The sequence below is a fragment of the Neoarius graeffei genome, chromosome 19 (genome assembly GCF_027579695.1).
Source record: "Neoarius graeffei isolate fNeoGra1 chromosome 19, fNeoGra1.pri, whole genome shotgun sequence".
NCBI classification, from domain to species: Eukaryota; Metazoa; Chordata; class Actinopteri; order Siluriformes; family Ariidae; genus Neoarius; species Neoarius graeffei.
Window position 1 is genome coordinate 44,793,938 of NC_083587.1, and position 18,294 is coordinate 44,812,231.

General features: G+C 41.2%; 1 protein-coding gene across 1 annotated transcript in view; it reads right to left on the bottom strand.

Moving 5' to 3' along the window:
• epb41l4b (erythrocyte membrane protein band 4.1 like 4B) overlaps nucleotides 1-18,294 on the bottom strand; it is a 94,440-nt gene that overhangs the window by 13,676 nt on the left and 62,470 nt on the right. Inside the window, exons 8-15 of the mRNA XM_060900142.1 lie at nucleotides 13,108-13,195; nucleotides 12,928-13,016; nucleotides 12,361-12,430; nucleotides 11,749-11,918; nucleotides 11,371-11,480; nucleotides 4,973-5,003; nucleotides 4,854-4,887; nucleotides 4,587-4,702 (exon numbers count right to left, since the gene is read on the bottom strand). Coding sequence (XP_060756125.1) covers nucleotides 4,587-4,702; nucleotides 4,854-4,887; nucleotides 4,973-5,003; nucleotides 11,371-11,480; nucleotides 11,749-11,918; nucleotides 12,361-12,430; nucleotides 12,928-13,016; nucleotides 13,108-13,195 — 708 coding nt within the window. The remainder of the gene's footprint in view (nucleotides 1-4,586; nucleotides 4,703-4,853; nucleotides 4,888-4,972; nucleotides 5,004-11,370; nucleotides 11,481-11,748; nucleotides 11,919-12,360; nucleotides 12,431-12,927; nucleotides 13,017-13,107; nucleotides 13,196-18,294) is intronic.

The window sequence follows — 18,294 nt, forward strand, 5'->3', positions numbered from 1 at the left end:
TTTCTTCCCAGAAACTCTCAGACAACTAGATATTTCTCTCCCAGATAAATATTTTCTAGCACAGTACAAACATGTCCAATATTTTACAAACCCACAAACTAAAAGTATGCAAATGAAAGTTAAAAGGTGAACCCCGGACATTATGAAATCAGTAGATATCAGGGTTAGATCTTAACACTAGCCCGCTAGCCCGTGGCTAGTGCAGATAGCCACGGGCTAGTGCAAAATCTCTGCTACTAGCCCGTGTTGGCTAGTGCAATAACTTGACATGGGTGTGGCCATCTTGAATCACGCAAAATCTGATACAAAATCTTTTAGCTCATTCTATTTATTGTACATGGTGTAATGCATTGTTGCTGAACATTACTGTCACAGTTCATTGACACAGGTTGTAACTGTGTACCATGATGAGTGCCTAATTTGCCTAAATAAGAATTTGCTGTGTTTTTTTCCCAGTCTAAGGCAACTGAATGATTTCAGTTCTAGTCCATTTTGCGAGATTACTACATGTACTAGTCTACTTAACTGTAAGCAATGACTACCTCTTTTATACTTCAAAGTGACAATTATGGTTTGAAACACAGTCACATATGAGAACCATAATGGATTGAATAAAGTACTGGTTTTGTTACACTGAATTGGGAACTTCTGTTGTTTCAACTTGTTCATTGTTTAGTATTTAAAATTCTTTCAATTGTCACAGGAATTGGGCTTAAAATAGCGGGCTAGTGCAACACTCTGCGGGCTAGTGCAATTTGCAAGCCACTAGCCCGGCTGGCTAGTGCAGAAAAACCTTAAGATCTAACCCTGGATATATTTCAGTCTAAAAGCATTTTATCTGGGCCAGGTCAGACATGAGTGTATAGTCACGGAGATTAAAAAAGAAAAAAATACTTCAACTAGCACGTTATAGTGTAAACTGTGCATTTATTCACTGAAGCAGTTTCCATTGCAACAATTGCTAATCAGTGACAGCCAAACACCTCATCTTTTAATGCTGCTATAGAGAAACTATAGTCAAAATGTCAAAATACAGTCACTACTGTAACTGTCCGTGAAGTTGAAGCTGTTAAGGCAAGAAAGACATTTACATAACATGCTGGAGTTGCATTTAATGCTTGAAGAGAAAACTTTGTATTAAAAAAAAAAACCAAACCAAAAACAAACAATGGAGCCCCGGTATACATGAGGTCAGTTCTTGTAAACAACAAGACGGTGGTGATGCCATACTTATTCTAAAACAGACTAAACTTTGGCATACAAGTTGCTCACATAGACCAAACAATAAATCCCATAAGCCCCAAAACATGGAAAATTCTAACGCAATTAAAACATTAAAACAAACTTTGTTTAACAGATCCTGTGAAGTGACTGATGCATGTTACAGTTTTATCTAAATCTCATCACTGATGGTTTCTAAAATCACTGAGACAGCAACTAAGTAGACCAGCAGAAAGCCACACACAAGTCTTAGACAAACTTGTTTTCAAGTCCTTTGTGAAATTTGCTTTTGTCCACTAAGAGGATGGTTATAGGGCTGAGTCAAGTCACATGAGAAATGATGAATGGCTGGATGGATGGATGGCTGGATGGATGAGTTAAAACACAGTGTTAGTATCCAGTGTGTAGGATGACATGCAGATATTGATGACAGGATGAGCAGTGGATTTCATTCGCTGTTCGGTGCGGTCCTTCTCATTAGGGTGAGAGACTCCTACACACTCAGAGTGCGGTCATAACTTTGTCTTTGTACATGACGGACACACTCCTGCCTGTCTGGTCATATGCGGTCTCCAATACTATGTCGCTGAAAGAGGGTCTGGCTGCATGGGGTGGTCTGGACCAGACATACATGCAAGACATACAAGTAATGTAGAAACAGATACATGCAAAAATCAACAACTTTTTCCAAATAAATTTAGGCAAATTTCATGCAAGTTGAGTGCAAAAGCGTGCCTTCCTCATGAAATCCACCCAAGACCCAAAAGCACAAAGTAATGAAAAGACATGGACACAAAAGTTATTAGACTATCAGAAAGGTAGATGCAAGCTATCCAGGGTTTCCCCTAGAAAAATTGGAGAGAGTAGTGGCTCCCTGAGTGCAGCGAGGTGCAAAGAGCATGTTGGCATAGGTGGCATATAAACTAGAGGTGTCCAGGGGCATGCTTCCCCCAGAAAATTTTGAAATATAAGGGTTCATTTCATGGCTTCTGGTGACATCTAGAGCTGAGTTTCACCAGTTCAACATGTTGGGGGGAAAAAGGCTACTTATAATTGTACCGAACTCCCACCTTTAAAACAGAAAGTCAGTACAAAATGCCGTCACCAGCATCAGCAACATGACTCCCACTGTCAGACTCGAGCTGGTCAGCAACATGCAGCAAACTGGCCGTCGCGGTTTCACAACTATAGTCTGCCACTGTTACGGAGTTGTTTTCTGCAGTTTTCTTTGTGCAAAACTCCGTAATTAAGCTGCAACTGGTTGGTGTTTTGCTCACTCATACCCGGCTTGAAAGCGCCGCCATTTTTGCACAAGTTACCTATGAATATTAATTCCGCATCACTCATCCAGTCAATGTGAGATACCGCACGCACTCAGCCAATCAGCATGGGATACTCTTCTCTGACATGAGCTGTGAACTTAGGTCAAGTTCAGGGCCATGGACTTGCATGGACTGGATTGATTACCTGCTCAAAGGCTACAAAACACATGCATGTTGATTCTAGCTTTATACTGTAGGCCTAAATTGTAAGTGGTTTAATAGGTAGCGGCAGGTCACTAAGCATATACAGTGGGGCAAAAAAGTATTTAGTCAGCCACCAATTGTGCAAGTTCTCCCACTTAAAAAGATGAGAGAGGCCTGTAATTTTCATCATAGGTACACTTCAACTATGAGAGACAGAATGGGGGGAAAGAATCCAGGAAATCACATTGTAGGATTTTTAATGAATTAATTGGTAAATTCCTCGGTAAAATAAGTATTTGGTCACCTACAAACAAGCAAGATTTCTGGCTCTCACAGACCTGTAACAACTTCTTTAAGAGGCTCCTCTGTCCTCCACTCGTTACCTGCATTAATGGCACCTGTTTGAACTCGTTATCAGTATAAAAGACACCTGTCCACAACCTCAAACAGTCACACTCCAAACTCCACTATGGCCAAGACCAAAGAGCTGTCAAAGGACACCAGAAACAAAATTGTAGACCTGCACCAGGCTGGGAAGACTGAATCTGCAATAGGTAAGCAGCTTGGTGTGAAGAAATCAACCGTGGGAGCAATTATTAGAAAATGGAAGACATACAAGACCACTGATAATCTCCCTCGATCTGGGGCTCCACGCAAGATCTCACCCCGTGGGGTCAAAATGATCACAAGAACGGTGAGCAAAAATCCCAGAACCACACGGGGGGACCTAGTGAATGACCTGCAGAGAGCTGGGACCAAAGTAACAAAGGCTACCATCAGTAACACACTATGCCGCCAGGGACTCAAATCCTGCAGTGCCAGACGTGTCCCCCTGCTTAAGCCAGTACATGTCCAGGCCCGTCTGAAGTTTGCTAGAGAGCATTTGGATGATCCAGAAGAGGATTGGGAGAATGTCATATGGTCAGATGAAACCAAAATAGAACTTTTTGGTAAAAACTCAACTTGTCGTGTTTGGAGGAGAAAGAATGCTGAGTTGCATCCAAAGAACACCATACCTACTGTGAAGCATGGGGGTGGAAACATCATGCTTTGGGGCTGTTTTTCTGCAAAGGGACCAGGACGACTGATCCGTGTAAAGGAAAGAATGAATGGGGCCGTGTATCGTGAGATTTTGAGTGAAAACCTCCTTCCATCAGCAAGGACATTGAAGATGAAACGTGGCTGGGTCTTTCAGCATGACAATGATCCCAAACACACTGCCCGGGCAACGAAGGAGTGGCTTTGTAAGAAGCATTTAAAGGTCCTGGAGTGGCCTAGCCAGTCTCCAGATCTCAACCCCATAGAAAATCTTTGGAGGGAGTTGAAAGTCCGTGTTGCCCAGCGACAGCCCCAAAACATCACTGCTCTAGAGGAGATCTGCATGGAGGAATGGGCCAAAATACCAGCAACAGTGTGTGAAAACCTTGTGAAGACTTACAGAAAACGTTTGACCTCTGTCATTGCCAACAAAGGGTATATAACAAAGTATCGAGATGAACTTTTGTTATTGACCAAATACTTATTTTCCACCATAATTTGCAAATAAATTCTTTAAAAATCAGACAATGTGATTTTCTGGATTTTTTTTTTCATTTTGTCTCTCATAGTTGAGGTGTACCTATGATGAAAATTACAGGCCTCGCTTATCTTTTTAAGTGGTGATGATGCTTTAGGGGAAACCCTGCTATCGCTAACATTGAAGGAAGATCTGCGATGCCAACTCGCACTACATATCTTGCTGCTATGAATTAAAATGGTCTTCGTCCTAAATGCATGTGAACTTTTTGCACTGTATATGCAAATACAAGCTAATATTAAAAAAAAAAAAAAAAAGTGTGCAGATTCCACCAGCATTAAATACAGAACTGAGCATTTAACAGTAACTGAATGTGTATTTACCTGTGAGGTGGTGGATTGTGTCCCATTTCTGTGGGCTGGATGTAAAGGGGTGGGGTCAAACTGGGCGGATGTGTTCTGGACCAAGGCTCCTGACCAATCGGAATGTTGTGCTGATACTTCAAAAGAAATTACTGCCTGAGTAATCACTGATCAACTTCATATCATTTCATACAGAAAATACATATCTTCAGCCCACTACCATCCATTGAAGGTTTATATTCCTACAATCTTTTAATAATTCGATGTAAGAAAGGAAATGAGGTATACCGGTTTTAAGCTGGGATCAGGACTAGGCTGGGCACTGGAGGAGAGAGACACAAACCAGTTAACACAACACAGAAACAGCAAATGGTGAGAATGTAAATCCATTTGCAAGCAACACTAACCTTGGATGGTGATGTTTTGCTGGAGTAATGGCTGTAAGAAACAAACAGTAATAAATACGCTCTCCGCTTTAATAGGAACACCTGCACATTCATGCATAGCCAGACTGGGACAAACTGACAGCAAAAGTACAGTTACTCAAGTAAACACTTTCTACTACTGTGGCGAGCAGAAAAGCATCCCAGAATAGACAATATATTCAACCTTGAGGCGGTGCAGGTGTGAGTGAATGAGGTTTTTTTTTTTTTAAATATAAATGCCATGTCCGCACCTGAGGCTAGATCATGACAAAAACATTTTTTTTAACAGATATTACGATTACTTCATAAATAAATAAGTAAAAATGACATAAAATATTTAAGAAACAAAACAAATGAATAAATAACTAAAATGAGCTGCTTTAGAAACACATCACAGAAACGAACACTTTTGCTGGTAGCTTTGAGGCGGTGCAAGCTCAGCGTTTAAGACAATGAACTTCTGTTCAGAAGGTTGTTAGATCACATACCACCACCACCATCATCATCATCATCATCATGCAGCTGCCACTTTTGGGCCCTTGAGCAAGGCCCTTAAAGGGCATATTCTGGACCAATTTCATTTTTTTTTTTATATGAAAGTACGTCCCTTTACACACTCATCCAGAAGGGTAATTTTGCACAAGGCCATCTGTCTACAGCAGAAAAAAATAAAACAAAAAACGCGTCTGGAAAAATCCCAAGGGAGTCTGGAGCCAGAATCGTGACGTCACCTGCGGAAGTGCTAGCGGGCTGCGAGAGCTTTGCACGGTTTCAGTGCACAGCCTGTGTAGACCAAGCGCTCCCATTTCTCTCTCGTTGTCCGGTCTTTTGGAAAACGATGAGTACAAATCCCATCAAGATTGGTGTTGCTACACCCTCCTACGATACAGCTGTTAACCATTTTAATAATCGCGTGATAACGTTGAAATTTGCAGAAAACCACCAGGTCGTTTTCTCATAAACAAACCAGCGCTGACGTAGGATTCAGAGGGAGGCGTCCCGCACGCGACGTCACGAAAATCAATGTTTGCCGGGAAATTCAAATGCCAAGTTTTTTCAGAGGCGGACCAATTCGCCTCAAATGGCTTGATTTCAACTGAATTTTTCTGGTATTGCGCAAGATAATAAAATTGCGCAGAATGTTACAGATATTTGACCCAAGTTTAATATAAAACGGGAGAATTACATTGATCTTGCTCCTGAATTTACCCGTGATGTGCCCTTTAACCTTCAACCTTAACCTCTGTTGTATAAATGAGAAATGTAACTCGCTTTGGATAAGGGTGTCTGCCAAATTCTGTAAATATAAATGTAAAAATACTAACTGCAAGATTGGTTAGAACTCCTTTGGGAGCAGACGCACCTCCAGTTCACCGTTCAGTTTTCACTTCTATGTAAGTGTAAAGTCTGTGTTTATTCCAGACAATAGATTTCATTTCTCTAAAAATGCACTGATACAACATTTTAAAGACTGCTCCAATACCAAGTACTTTATCTTCGTGCATCAGTGGATACCAAGTACTGTTTAAGCACTTCTTTTTTAAAGGACGGGTGATGCTGGACAGGTCAAGAATTATATTATTGGTTGGTTGAAACAAAAAAACCTTGTAGTTACAATGGCCTTTTCTAGACAAGGCTGGCTAAAAGTAAAGTAGAAACGTCATTGCTAACTTCTGAACATGGGTAATTTATCTACACTGGCTTGGTAAATGTAAAGGCATAATGAGAAGCATCTATGCTCTTTGACAAGCAAGGCTGTTTTTGTATTAAAAACCTAAGAAGCTACACTAAACGGTTCTTCAATTTCAAGACAATAAGTGGCAACTGCTATGATATTCTGTGCTTATTAAAATCAGCCAAGTGAGGAAGACAGCTTCACTGCAGCCCCACACTTCTTTCTTACTTTTCTAAACTTATTCCTTTGGGCTAATAATTATTCTAACCACATTCACTGGATATGAGCAATCGTGCTCTGATTGGCTAATCTACTACTAGGATACATCAGTTCATATACCGTGAAAAGAGAAAAACAAAATGGCGTCGCATGTTGCTGAACCAACGGAGGACGAAATAAAAACTCTACTCGGAAACAAAACCTCCCAAAAAATACAAAGCAACAAAATATGGAATAAATGTACTGTATTTGACGGGAAGAACAGCTCTCTTTACTTTTTCAAGAATTATTATTATAGCATTTTTCACAAATTGCTCCTGTCATTTCACCCAGAGCCGGCCCGTGGCATAGGCAATACAGGCAAATGCTAAGGGTGCTGCGTCCATCCAGGGGCGCAGAAACGGGGGGAGAAAAATTATGACTTCCACTATTCTGAAAACGAGTCAGCATTATAATGTCTTAGCCTAATTTAATTGTACAGCAAAGCATGTAGTTAGGGTCCGATTTGTCAAAAAAAGCGGGGTGGGGTGGTGGTTGTTAATCATGAAACAATAAGCGCTCAACAGTGGTTCGCCCTGTCTATAGTGTGTCTTCGGGCGCGCAAGTGCGCATCCGCGGCTATTCTCTGTTTTGGCCATGTAATCATAGCCGGCGATTGCTATAGGCGACCTAGGCAATTGCCTAGAGCGCAAAGTGTGCCCAGGGGCGCCAAGGGCGACCAAAACCCCACCAAAAAGGAGGGATGGAGTTATTGAATGGAGACGTTACCAAGTGCATCAGTGGTGTACAGTGTTTTCAACCACTGTGCTGCCGAACTCTAGTACTTCGGAACACTAGTGTGCCGTGAGAGATCACCAAGTGTACCGTGGAAAATTATAGAATGACTGTATATTGTAAATATTGGCAACAGCGTTTTAGTTTCAGTCAACATTTTCTATTGGTGATGTGCCTTGAGATTTTTTCATTGAAAAAAGTGCGCCCTGGCTCAAAAAGGTTGAAAAACAAGTGTAGCCTACGCAGTAGTGGTCGGTGATTTCCTTATGCCTACTAAAAATGCACAATGATAGGTTATAAGGGGGGCGGGGGGAGCGGTGTTCATTGGGGAATGAGAATGGCTATCCACTGCAAAAAGTAGCCCAGACTACAAGTGCTTAAATGAAGAAATCCAAACTCTCGGGTGCGCAAGGGCGCAAACGAAGGCTACAGGAAGAAACAAATAGAGCCAAGTATAGAGGTAAGTCTGATCTAATCTCTCATATCAACCATTATAGTGGCAAATTATTTTAGACGCCTGAATCAATGTCTGCCTAGCTAACTAGATGCAAACAGCAATAGACTTAGTACCCAAAATAACTGTTATTATGGGTACTAAGTTATTATTAACCCATAACTTTGTTATTGCAAACAGCAATAATAAAGTACCCATAATAGCACTTTTGTTTGAAAATACAGCCCATTGATGTCCTAACAGGGTGCTTAAGTTTGCACAATTTAGAATTGTAGAATTTTTTATTCATTTAATTTGTTAATTCTTCAGAGATGACTTAATTTTTAATAGCAAAAAAGAAACTAAAAATAATTTCTTGTTTATTGTCCATGCACTACACTTTGAACAGGGTGCGGAAGAGTTTTTGCCCATTATATGGAGATATGTATTGAATTTGTGTGGTCATTTTACTTTGCGACACTTTATGTTAATAATGATAACAATAATAACAATAATGAAAAAGATAAAAATGACTTCTTGTTTATTGTCCATGCACCGTACATTGTTTAATAGTAATAGAATAGAGTGATTAGATTAAAGTGTTATTTAGATGGTATTAGAGCGTTTTTTTTTCCTGGGGGGGGGGGGGGGGGGGGGGGGGGGCGCCAAAACTCAATCTCGCCTAGGGTAGCCAAAGACCTAGAGCCGGCCCTGATTTCACCGGTTTGTTTGTATTCTAAGCGAAAATTATTTTCTCGGACGTTTTGTATAAAGTTTTTATTTATTGAATTTGCAAAAAAATTAATACAAATGGTCCGTTTCTCAAAATCCAGTGACTGTGGATAGAATAAAACAATTATTCCAACAATCTTCTCGTACATGGCTTATAGCCAGCTCGGCGCTACATGCCTTGTTGGTTATATTCCAAAATATGGAATAAAAGTATTTGATGGTAAGAACATACCTTTTTTTATTTTTCAAGAATTGTCATCATCGCATTTTTCACAAATTGCTACTGTCATTTCAGCAGTTTGTTTACATTCTTCATCTTTAAGCATTAAAATTTGTTGAATTTTTTTTAGACTGGTTCAAAAGCTCAAAGAAAAGTTTGAAAATTACATCACTGAAATGTCCAAGGAAGAATTAAAAAAAAAAAAAAGTCTAAAGCTATTCTATACCTCAGCACGACAGCAAGATGGCACTTTGTACAAAAAAAAAAAAAAACAAAAAAACAACCACCCTACAATAAAGTCAATTCGTGCAGCTATTTTCGGGGGCAACGTCCCCCGAACATTTTTAATAACACCATGCAAAACCCTGCATTCTAGTGCATTTTAGTACTTATTTCTCACTAAAACAAGTTATAACTTAAGCCTTTTTCTTTCATGTGCATTAATGATTAACATGTCAAAAATATCAAATTTAATTCCCCTAGTTAATGAGTAATTTTCAGGACTGCATTGTTCTAAATTCAGAATTTTCACTATTGGATGTCAAAACTTGTATAAAGTGATGCTGTCACATCTTATGTGCAATACTGCATATATGTTTAGAAAATAATAATTCAACGGATATTAAATAGTTACACAAAAGAAAGACCGCGTTTTCTAAAGCACGATATCGCGATAAAATCTCGTTCACATGACATGAGGTATGTATATAAGCATATAAGGTCTCATACACACCAGCAAGCATTGCCAGACTACAAAAATGGCGGCACCGTCACCGAATGTAAACAAGCCGCATGATCGTAAAACCGAATTTCTATGAAATGGAACGCAAAAAATCCGAAAAATAAATTTCTCCATTCGGAAAACCGGAGATTTTCAAGAGTTTTGTCAAATATCCGGATTTCCGGGTAAATCCGGAAGACTTTCATCTATAGACCCCTTTCACCGACGTCACCTGAAACCGGAAGTAAACAGACCCTGCGCCATTTTGGAAGACCAACAAACTCGTGATTAGGGGGAAATAACGGCAGCGGTATGTGAACCCACGAGAATAAAGTGGAGTGGCAAACGACTTAAACAAATCTGAGCTGTTTTATTTATGATTTATTGGCCCAACAGTAGACTTGAAAGAAACCTGTGTGAGACTTGGCAAAAAACTGTGGATATAATGGATAAGTCTGTGCATGATCTGCGGACACTTTGAGGTAAGCAAACGCAAGAAATTCAGATTTAAAACATGCTAAACTGGCCCCAAGTTGATAACTGTATGAGGAGCAAGCCTCCCAGACTTCTACAATTTAATAATAATAATAATTTAGGATGGTTTGGGGCTTGCTCGCTGCTGCCAGGTTGGTTGTTGAGTAGCCTGACTGTTTTTTTTTCTCTTGCGTGTGGTATCATTGTTGACGCGAGGTTGTTTTTTGAACATGCCAATGCGGACACGATTTCCCCTGATGAGTTATGACTTCAGACGCGATGCGTGTGGAGGTGTGGAGTCCGCGTGATATGTGCGTAAGATAGGCTTCTCATGTGTTTGGAGATCCGCGCTCCGAGACAAGCGCAAGGCTTCTCATGTGTTTGGAGATCCGCGCTCCGAGACAAGCGCCCCAAGGGAAAAAAAGGGGCCCCCCGAAAATATCGGCATAGTTTGAACACTGAGTATAGGCACTGGGTGTAAACAACAAATAGTTTACAAATGTCTAGGTAGCAAACAGATGGCAGAATTGGTGTCAGGTCCTCCTTATGTTTCCATTCTCCCTTGCCACGAGTCTTATCATATGGGTCAAACCCATCAATCACAGCCAGGTTCTCCACATACCGTGCCCTTTCTGCAGCTGGTAATGTACTCACATAACCCGAATTATCATCCATCGTGTCACTTTACTCTCGCTCGTACTTTGTTTTATATTGTGAGTGCATGTACTTGGTCTTCCAATATGGCGCCTAACAAAATCTCGCGGCGCGGTGACGTCATGTGAAAGGGGTCTATAGGTTTTTAAGAAGTCGACCTAAGTGGAAGTGACTTTGTCGGATGTTTTATATAAAGTTTTTATTTATTGAATTTGGAAAAAAAGCTCAATTTCTCAAAATCCAGTGAATGTGGATAGAATAAAACCGTTATTCCACTCAATCTTGTTGAACATGGCTTACAGCCAACTGAGCGCTACGTGCCTCGTCAGCTATCAGCTCATGTACGACTCAATTTCGTGGAATAATTGTTAATTACACCATACTGAATGCATGCAATTGCACCAAGTGGAGAACTTCAGTTACTAGCAAGGTTTTGAGGTGTCTAGTACGGACATGTGTAACATGTAAGGTCACTCACCTTTGCCTAGCGATTGGGTTCTGGATGGATATCTTTTGCTTGGCCGTCTTTCGAAAGTGCTCGCTCTCCTGACCCTGCCTGAGTGAGTCGCTTGATACTCAGTCCTTCCACTAAAATTCAACAAATCAATACTTAGGCCTGACTCTGAAAGTCTGAGATGGTCACATTAAGAATTTGATGAACGTGTGGACATGAGTCATGTTTCAATTAATAAACAAATGAATAGCTTGCTTGTGAACCAAAAGCTTCACATCATCTGGATGAATAATTCTTTATACTGTGATATGGTTTCAAATACTGCACATTATTCAATATATTCTGAATAATCCCTATTAGTTCAGCATTCTAGTTCACGTCTATGGAACACAGTGTGTATACCTGAAGCGGAAGCGTGAGCCGAGGCGTGTGAAGTCATTGCGACTTGCTTTGTTCTGAGTCGGCTGTCTGAGGCGGAAAAAGGCATGGCTCTCCACAGCACACTTCCACAGCTGCTTACACACCGCTGAGCTAGAGAGCTGAAACACAAATGTGTGCTCCTGCTCACGACCCTGCACATGCGTGCGCGCACACACACAATGTTTGAAAAAGTATTTATATGACATTCTTACACGTGAGAACATATAAACTTTATGTATTAAAAAGGCTTTTTTGAATAGTTAAAGGTTCTTGGCTTCCTTATTGGGTTCCATTTGTAAACCTCTATAAAATGGAAAGCCTCCGTTAGTCTTTAGTTGTTTCTATTTCAAAATAAAAACAAAATTTAACTTTAAACCACTGTGACCAGGATAAATCAGTTACAAAATGATGAATGAATAAAAGCTGCGTGAGCACCACATATGCTTGAACATTAATGAATGAGGCCTTTCTTTCTCCCGCAAGTTCTACATCAGACTGCTTTATAGAAACTAAAACCACCTGCTCCCTCAACTTTTTGATGGCTCCCAGTCCCAAAGTACAAATCCACATACAAGTGAAAGGTGCAAGACTTGCCTGATCATCATCTTCCACCACCATTAGCGTCAGCCTGTTCTTCTTGAAGTCCAGACGTGTGATTTTGGGCCTGAAATGAAACATGAATTTAAAATATAAAAAAAAAATAAATATATATATATATATATGTGCGCGGGGCGGCACGGTGGTGTAGTGGTTAGCACTGTCGCCTCACAGCAAGAAGGTCCTGGGTTTGAGCCCCGGGACCGGCGAGGGCCTTTCTGTGCGGAGTTTGCATGTTCTCCCCGTGTCCGCGTGGGTTTCCTCCGGGTGCTCCGGTTTCCCCCACAGTCCAAAGACATGCAGGTTAGGTTAACTGGCGACTCTAAATTGACCGTAGGTGTGAATGTGAATGGTTGTCTGTGTCTATGTGTCAGCCCTGTGATGACCTGGCGACTTGTCCAGGGTGTACCCCGCCTTTCGCCCGTAGTCAGCTGGGATAGGCTCCAGCTTGCCTGCGACCCTGTAGAAGGATAAAGCGGCTAGAGATAATGAGATGAGATGAGATATATATATGCGCGCAATATCATTCAACATCACACACATTACATGATCGTGTATCCTTACCAAAAGAAGAGGCCAATTTTGTTGGACCTTTCAAACACCAGAATTCCTGTTGGGGTAAGACCCAGAGCATATTCTCCCCCATCACGACCCTGAAAACACGCACAAGTTTTAATAGCATCATGGAGGTGCATTGTTATTGGGACATTTGACATTTTGGGACTAACAGGTGCATGTTCTTACCTTCACAAAGTGCATGTCAACTCCATACATCTCCAGCCACTTACACTTATTGAGAAAGTTCAGCTCAGCTTGTGACGGACTCATTCCCCTGCCAAACACATGAACATAGAATAACATACAAATACATGTACTGTGTGTGTGTGTGTGTGTGTGTATAAAATATCTCTCACACACACACCCTCAAATGAGATTACGGAGCCTAAATTATCCATTTCCTTCCAACACGACTATTTTTTATTTTTCATGTCTACTTGAAATGTGTAGTGTTTCACAGTGGAGTATTGAGGAATTTCTATAAAATATTTCTGAAGCAGTACATGGATAATTTGTTCACAGTAATTATCGAAAACAATTTAATAATGAAAAAAAAATCTGTTTGGTAGATGATTTTATCTAAATAAACTTATCCAAGTGCAGAGCAGAGAACTTGGGGATTAGGAGTTTTGCCCAAGGAACTATAACAATGACTCTCGCAAGTCAAGGATTAAAACTCATGATTACTGCTCACTTGCGAAAAAAAAAAAGGTTTCACATAGGTTATTCTCAAGCCAGTAGTAATTGCAACATTCGAGCTCTGGATCATCAGAAAAAAGAGGCATGTTCTGTCTGTGTGATTGTAATCTTGAGAGGCTCATATAGTACGATATTGGAGACAACTGATATATATTATTACAAAAAGAAGGCTTTGAAACCAGGTTGAGTACCAGAGTGCTATTGAACCATGATTTGCAAATGTTCAAGACGAAGCACAGCATTCCCTGCAAGAGCAGAGCCCCAACCTGGAGTAAACCAGGAAGACAAATGAGACAAGTAGAGAAAGCATCCAGAAAGGTCAAATTCCAATGGCCAAAAGCCAATGAGAAAGAGATCTGGGCAAGCCTGGACCGGCACCTGTAAATACAAACACTGCATTCTCTGCAGATTAGCACAGAGACCAAGCTGAACCTCTCTGGTACGGTCATCTACGAAAATGAGACCGTCAGTGACAGCGTAGCTCACTTTGGCCCCGTCTAGTCCAGAAGGAACGATCTAAAGTGGGCCACCTTGCGCAATAAATGTTGCAAGCTATAAGCACTATATACAAGCTATATATAGAAGCTATATACACCCTAGGAATCCCTACCTATTTGCCAGAAAGAATCCAAAATGGCGAGGAATTGGCCGAGAAGAAGCGATTTTTGTTGAACTGCTCATTAAGGCTTAATTAGTCCATAACTTCATTAATAACTGTAAGCAAATCTGGGTAGAAGTTATATGCACCCGAGGTCCCCCTTCATGCCAGAAATAATCAAAATTGGTGAATTGAGGGAAAAGAAGCAATTTGTGTGGAAACTACCTGTTTAGGCTTAATTACTCCAGATCTTCATTATTAATTGTAATTATGCAAATTTGGGTAGAAGCTATATACACCCCAGGCAGACCTACCTTCCTGCCAAAAAGAATAAAAATCTGAAGAATTGAGAGAGAGAAGCAGCGATTTTCATGAAATGTGGACGATGCCGGACAGACAACACATGATGGGATAAGCTCATCACCTGTCGGCCAGATGAACGAATAATAATAACGTAGTGAGATTCTACACAGTACTCCTGAGAAGGGGTTGAAGGAAGATGAAAGAAGTGGCATGGTCCTGGACATATGGACCATGCCACCATGATTTGGGAACCTTCAGAAAGAAGGGTTGAAAGCTTTCGCTCATAAGTAAGGAGAGAGGGGGAGAGCGAGAAAAAGAAAGGTGAGGTTCTGCCAAAACCTTTTCTTCAAGTATGCTAAAGGCCTGCTGGAACAAAGGAAGAGTGTCAAGCTGGAGATTACAGAGGAGGAGCTCAAGGAACATGTCTGGAACCAAGCAAGAACATTCCACCTGGCTCCCCAGAGCACGTACCCCACCAAAGAAAAGCTAACTTCAGAGTGGCAAAGAGCTATTTATATCCAAAGATCAAGCTTCCTGGAACATCTTCCAATTCAGGAGCACTGCACTACTGAATCCAGAAGGGAAAATATAAGTTTCTGCATCAAATGTGGACTTTGCCAAAGAGTACAGAAAGAACAAATAGAGGGCAATTGTGAGCACATTTTGGCAGCCCAATATGAGAAATGGGACACCCTGCATCTTCCTTTGTACTTGTCTGAGAGGTTGCTAATGTGCTGTTTGGGACAGGGCCATGGAGTGATTGAGAATGTATCTCATGTTTGCTGGCACATTGTGCTTAACTGATGACATATGACACACGATTGTGGTTAATTATTACATTCCGTAATCAGCTCAAATACTTGTAATTAGACATTAATTGAACATAAATGAAGACAGACAGAATTTCTGCTGACACGCGCAATAATACCTTTACTAACAGCCACTGACTGAGGTTCGAATCTAATATTTATATTGTTAGCATGGCGCTTTGACCCCCATATTAAAAAAAGGCTGCAATGGCCGTAGCTACATAGTTTTATTAACTTATGCTGACAAGGGCAAATTGAGTTTAAAAGAATTATGAATTATTTACTCTAATTCGCATTTATAAGGGTCATGAGAAAATGATCCTCACCATGCATGTACACGGCCTGCACGGTGCTGTAGTGGTTAGCACTGTCGCTCCACAGCAAGAAGGTCCTGGGTTCAAGCCCAGCAGCCGACGGGGGCCTTTCTGTGTGGAGTCTGCATGTTCTTCCCGTATCTGCACGGGTTTCCTCCGGGTGCTCCGGTTTCCCCCACAGTCCAAAGACGTGGTTAGGTTAACATGGGGTGGCCTTGGGCTGAGGTGCCCTTGAGCGAGGCACCTACCCCCCAACTGCTCCCCGGGTGCTGTAATGCGGCTGCCCACTGCTCTGGGTGTGTGCGCGCGCACGTGTGCTCACTGCTTCAGGAGAGGAATTTCACACATGTACATGTGATGAATAAAAGTTCTTCTTACACACACACGCCTCTTTATTAGGAACACTACAGTAATATCGAACAGCACCTCCCTTTACCCTCAAAAAAGCCTCAAATCTTTGCAGCATGGATTCCACAAAACGGAATCATTCCTTTGAAATTCAAAGTCGTTCCTTCGAAATCTTCCATTCTACCACATCCCAAAGATGCTCTCTTCACATCTGGTGATCAGAAGGCCATTATAATGAACTTGACAAAGATTTCAGTGTATCAAACTACTCTTTGCAACTTGGTGCATTAGAAGATAAAACTGCGGCCATAAACCAATGCACACAGTAACAATACTCAGATTACCTGCCTCAAGGTTCGGCATGTTGTGCATTCAGAGATGCTTTTCTGCTCAACCCGGCTGTAAAGAGTGGTTATTTGATTTGTCATAGCCTTCTTGTCAGCTCAAACCACTCTGGCCAGTCTCCTCTGACTACTCTCATCAACAAGGTATTTCTGTCAGCAGAACTCACTTGGATGGCTTTTGTTTTTCACATCATTCTCTGTAAATGCTAAAGACTGTTGTGTGTTCAAATCCCAGCTCATCGGCAATTTTTGAAATACTCCATTCCAGACAGGCTGGTTTAACAACCACGCCACTGTTAAAAGTCATATTTCCACTGCTGCCACATGATGGCTGATTGGATAATTGTATAGCATTCCTAATATGACGAGTGAGTGTATACATCCATGGCATGGTGTAGCCAAATACGAATACAATATTCCAAATAAACACATGTTCCGAACACATTCTATTAGTATGCATCATTTCATATTACACATGAACCAAGATGTTAGCAGCAGATCCTTTAAATCCTGCAAGTTGCGAGATGGGGCTTCCATGGATCGGCCTTGTTTGTCCAGCACATCCCACAGATGCACGATCAGATTGAGACGTGGGTAATTTGGAGGCCAAGTCAACACCTTGATCTATTCTTCAAACCATTCTGAACAATTTTGCGGTGTGGCAGGGCGCAAGATCCCGCTGAAAGAAGCCACGGCCATTTGGGAACACCGTTGCCATGAAGGGGTTGACTTGGACTCTAGCAATGTTTAGGTAGGTAGTACATATCAAAGTAAGATCCACATGAATGCCAGGTTCCAAGGTTTCCCAGCAGAACACGGTCAAGAGCATCACACTGCCTCCGCCAGCTTGCCTTCTTTCCATACGGCATCCTGGTGCCATCTTTTCTCCAGGAAAGCAACGCGCAAAACACCCAGCTATCCAACGGACATAAAAGAAAATGTGATTCATCAGACCAGGCCACTTTCTTCCACCGTTCTATGGTTCAGTTCTGATGTTCACATGCCCAATGTAGGTTCTTTCAGTGGTAGACAGGGGTCAGCATGAGTACTCTGACCGGTCAGCAGTTATGCAGCCACATTTGCAGCAAGCAGAAATGCACTGTGTGTTCTGACACCATTCTATCATAGCCAGCATTAACTTTTTCAGCAATTTGTGCTACTTCTCTGGGATCGGACCAGACAGGCTAGTCTTCGCTCCCTGTGCACATCACTGAGCCCTGGACGCCCATGACCCTGTCGCTGGTTCACTGGCTGTCCTTCCTTGGACCACTTTTGGTAGGTACGAACCACTGAATACCTGGAACACCCCAAAAGACATGCTGTTGTGGAGATGCTCTGACCCAGTTTTCCAGCCATCACAATTTGGCCCTTGTCAAAGTCACTCAGATCCTTACGCGTGCCCATTTTTGCTGCTTCCAACACATCAACATTGAAAACTGACTTCACCTACTGCATAATATATCCCACCCCTTGACAAGTGTCATTGTACATACATAGTTGCTGTCACATATACAGACAGTTCCTTTTCTGTGACAGCATGATTGTACAACATAGATCTTCAGAGGCCACAAAATTACACACATTCTTTACTCAAGTAGACGTACAGATACTAGTGTAAAAACACTCTGGTAAAAGTAGATTATTCAACTGATTCAACTTCTTGATTCAATTAAAAGTACAGGCTCTGAAATGTACTCAAAAGTATAAACGTTGACCTTTGAAGGACAATTCAACCAGCTGTTTATGTGCAAAGCTAACTGAATCTCACATAATATTAATATAACACAATACAATACAACCCTGATTCCAAAAAAAAAAGGACACTGAGACGCTGTGTGAAAGGTAAATAAAAACAGAATACAAATGATTTACAAATCCTTTTCAACCTATATTCAATTGAATACAAAGATATTTAAATCTTCAAACTGATAAACTGTGCTTTTTGTAACTATACACTC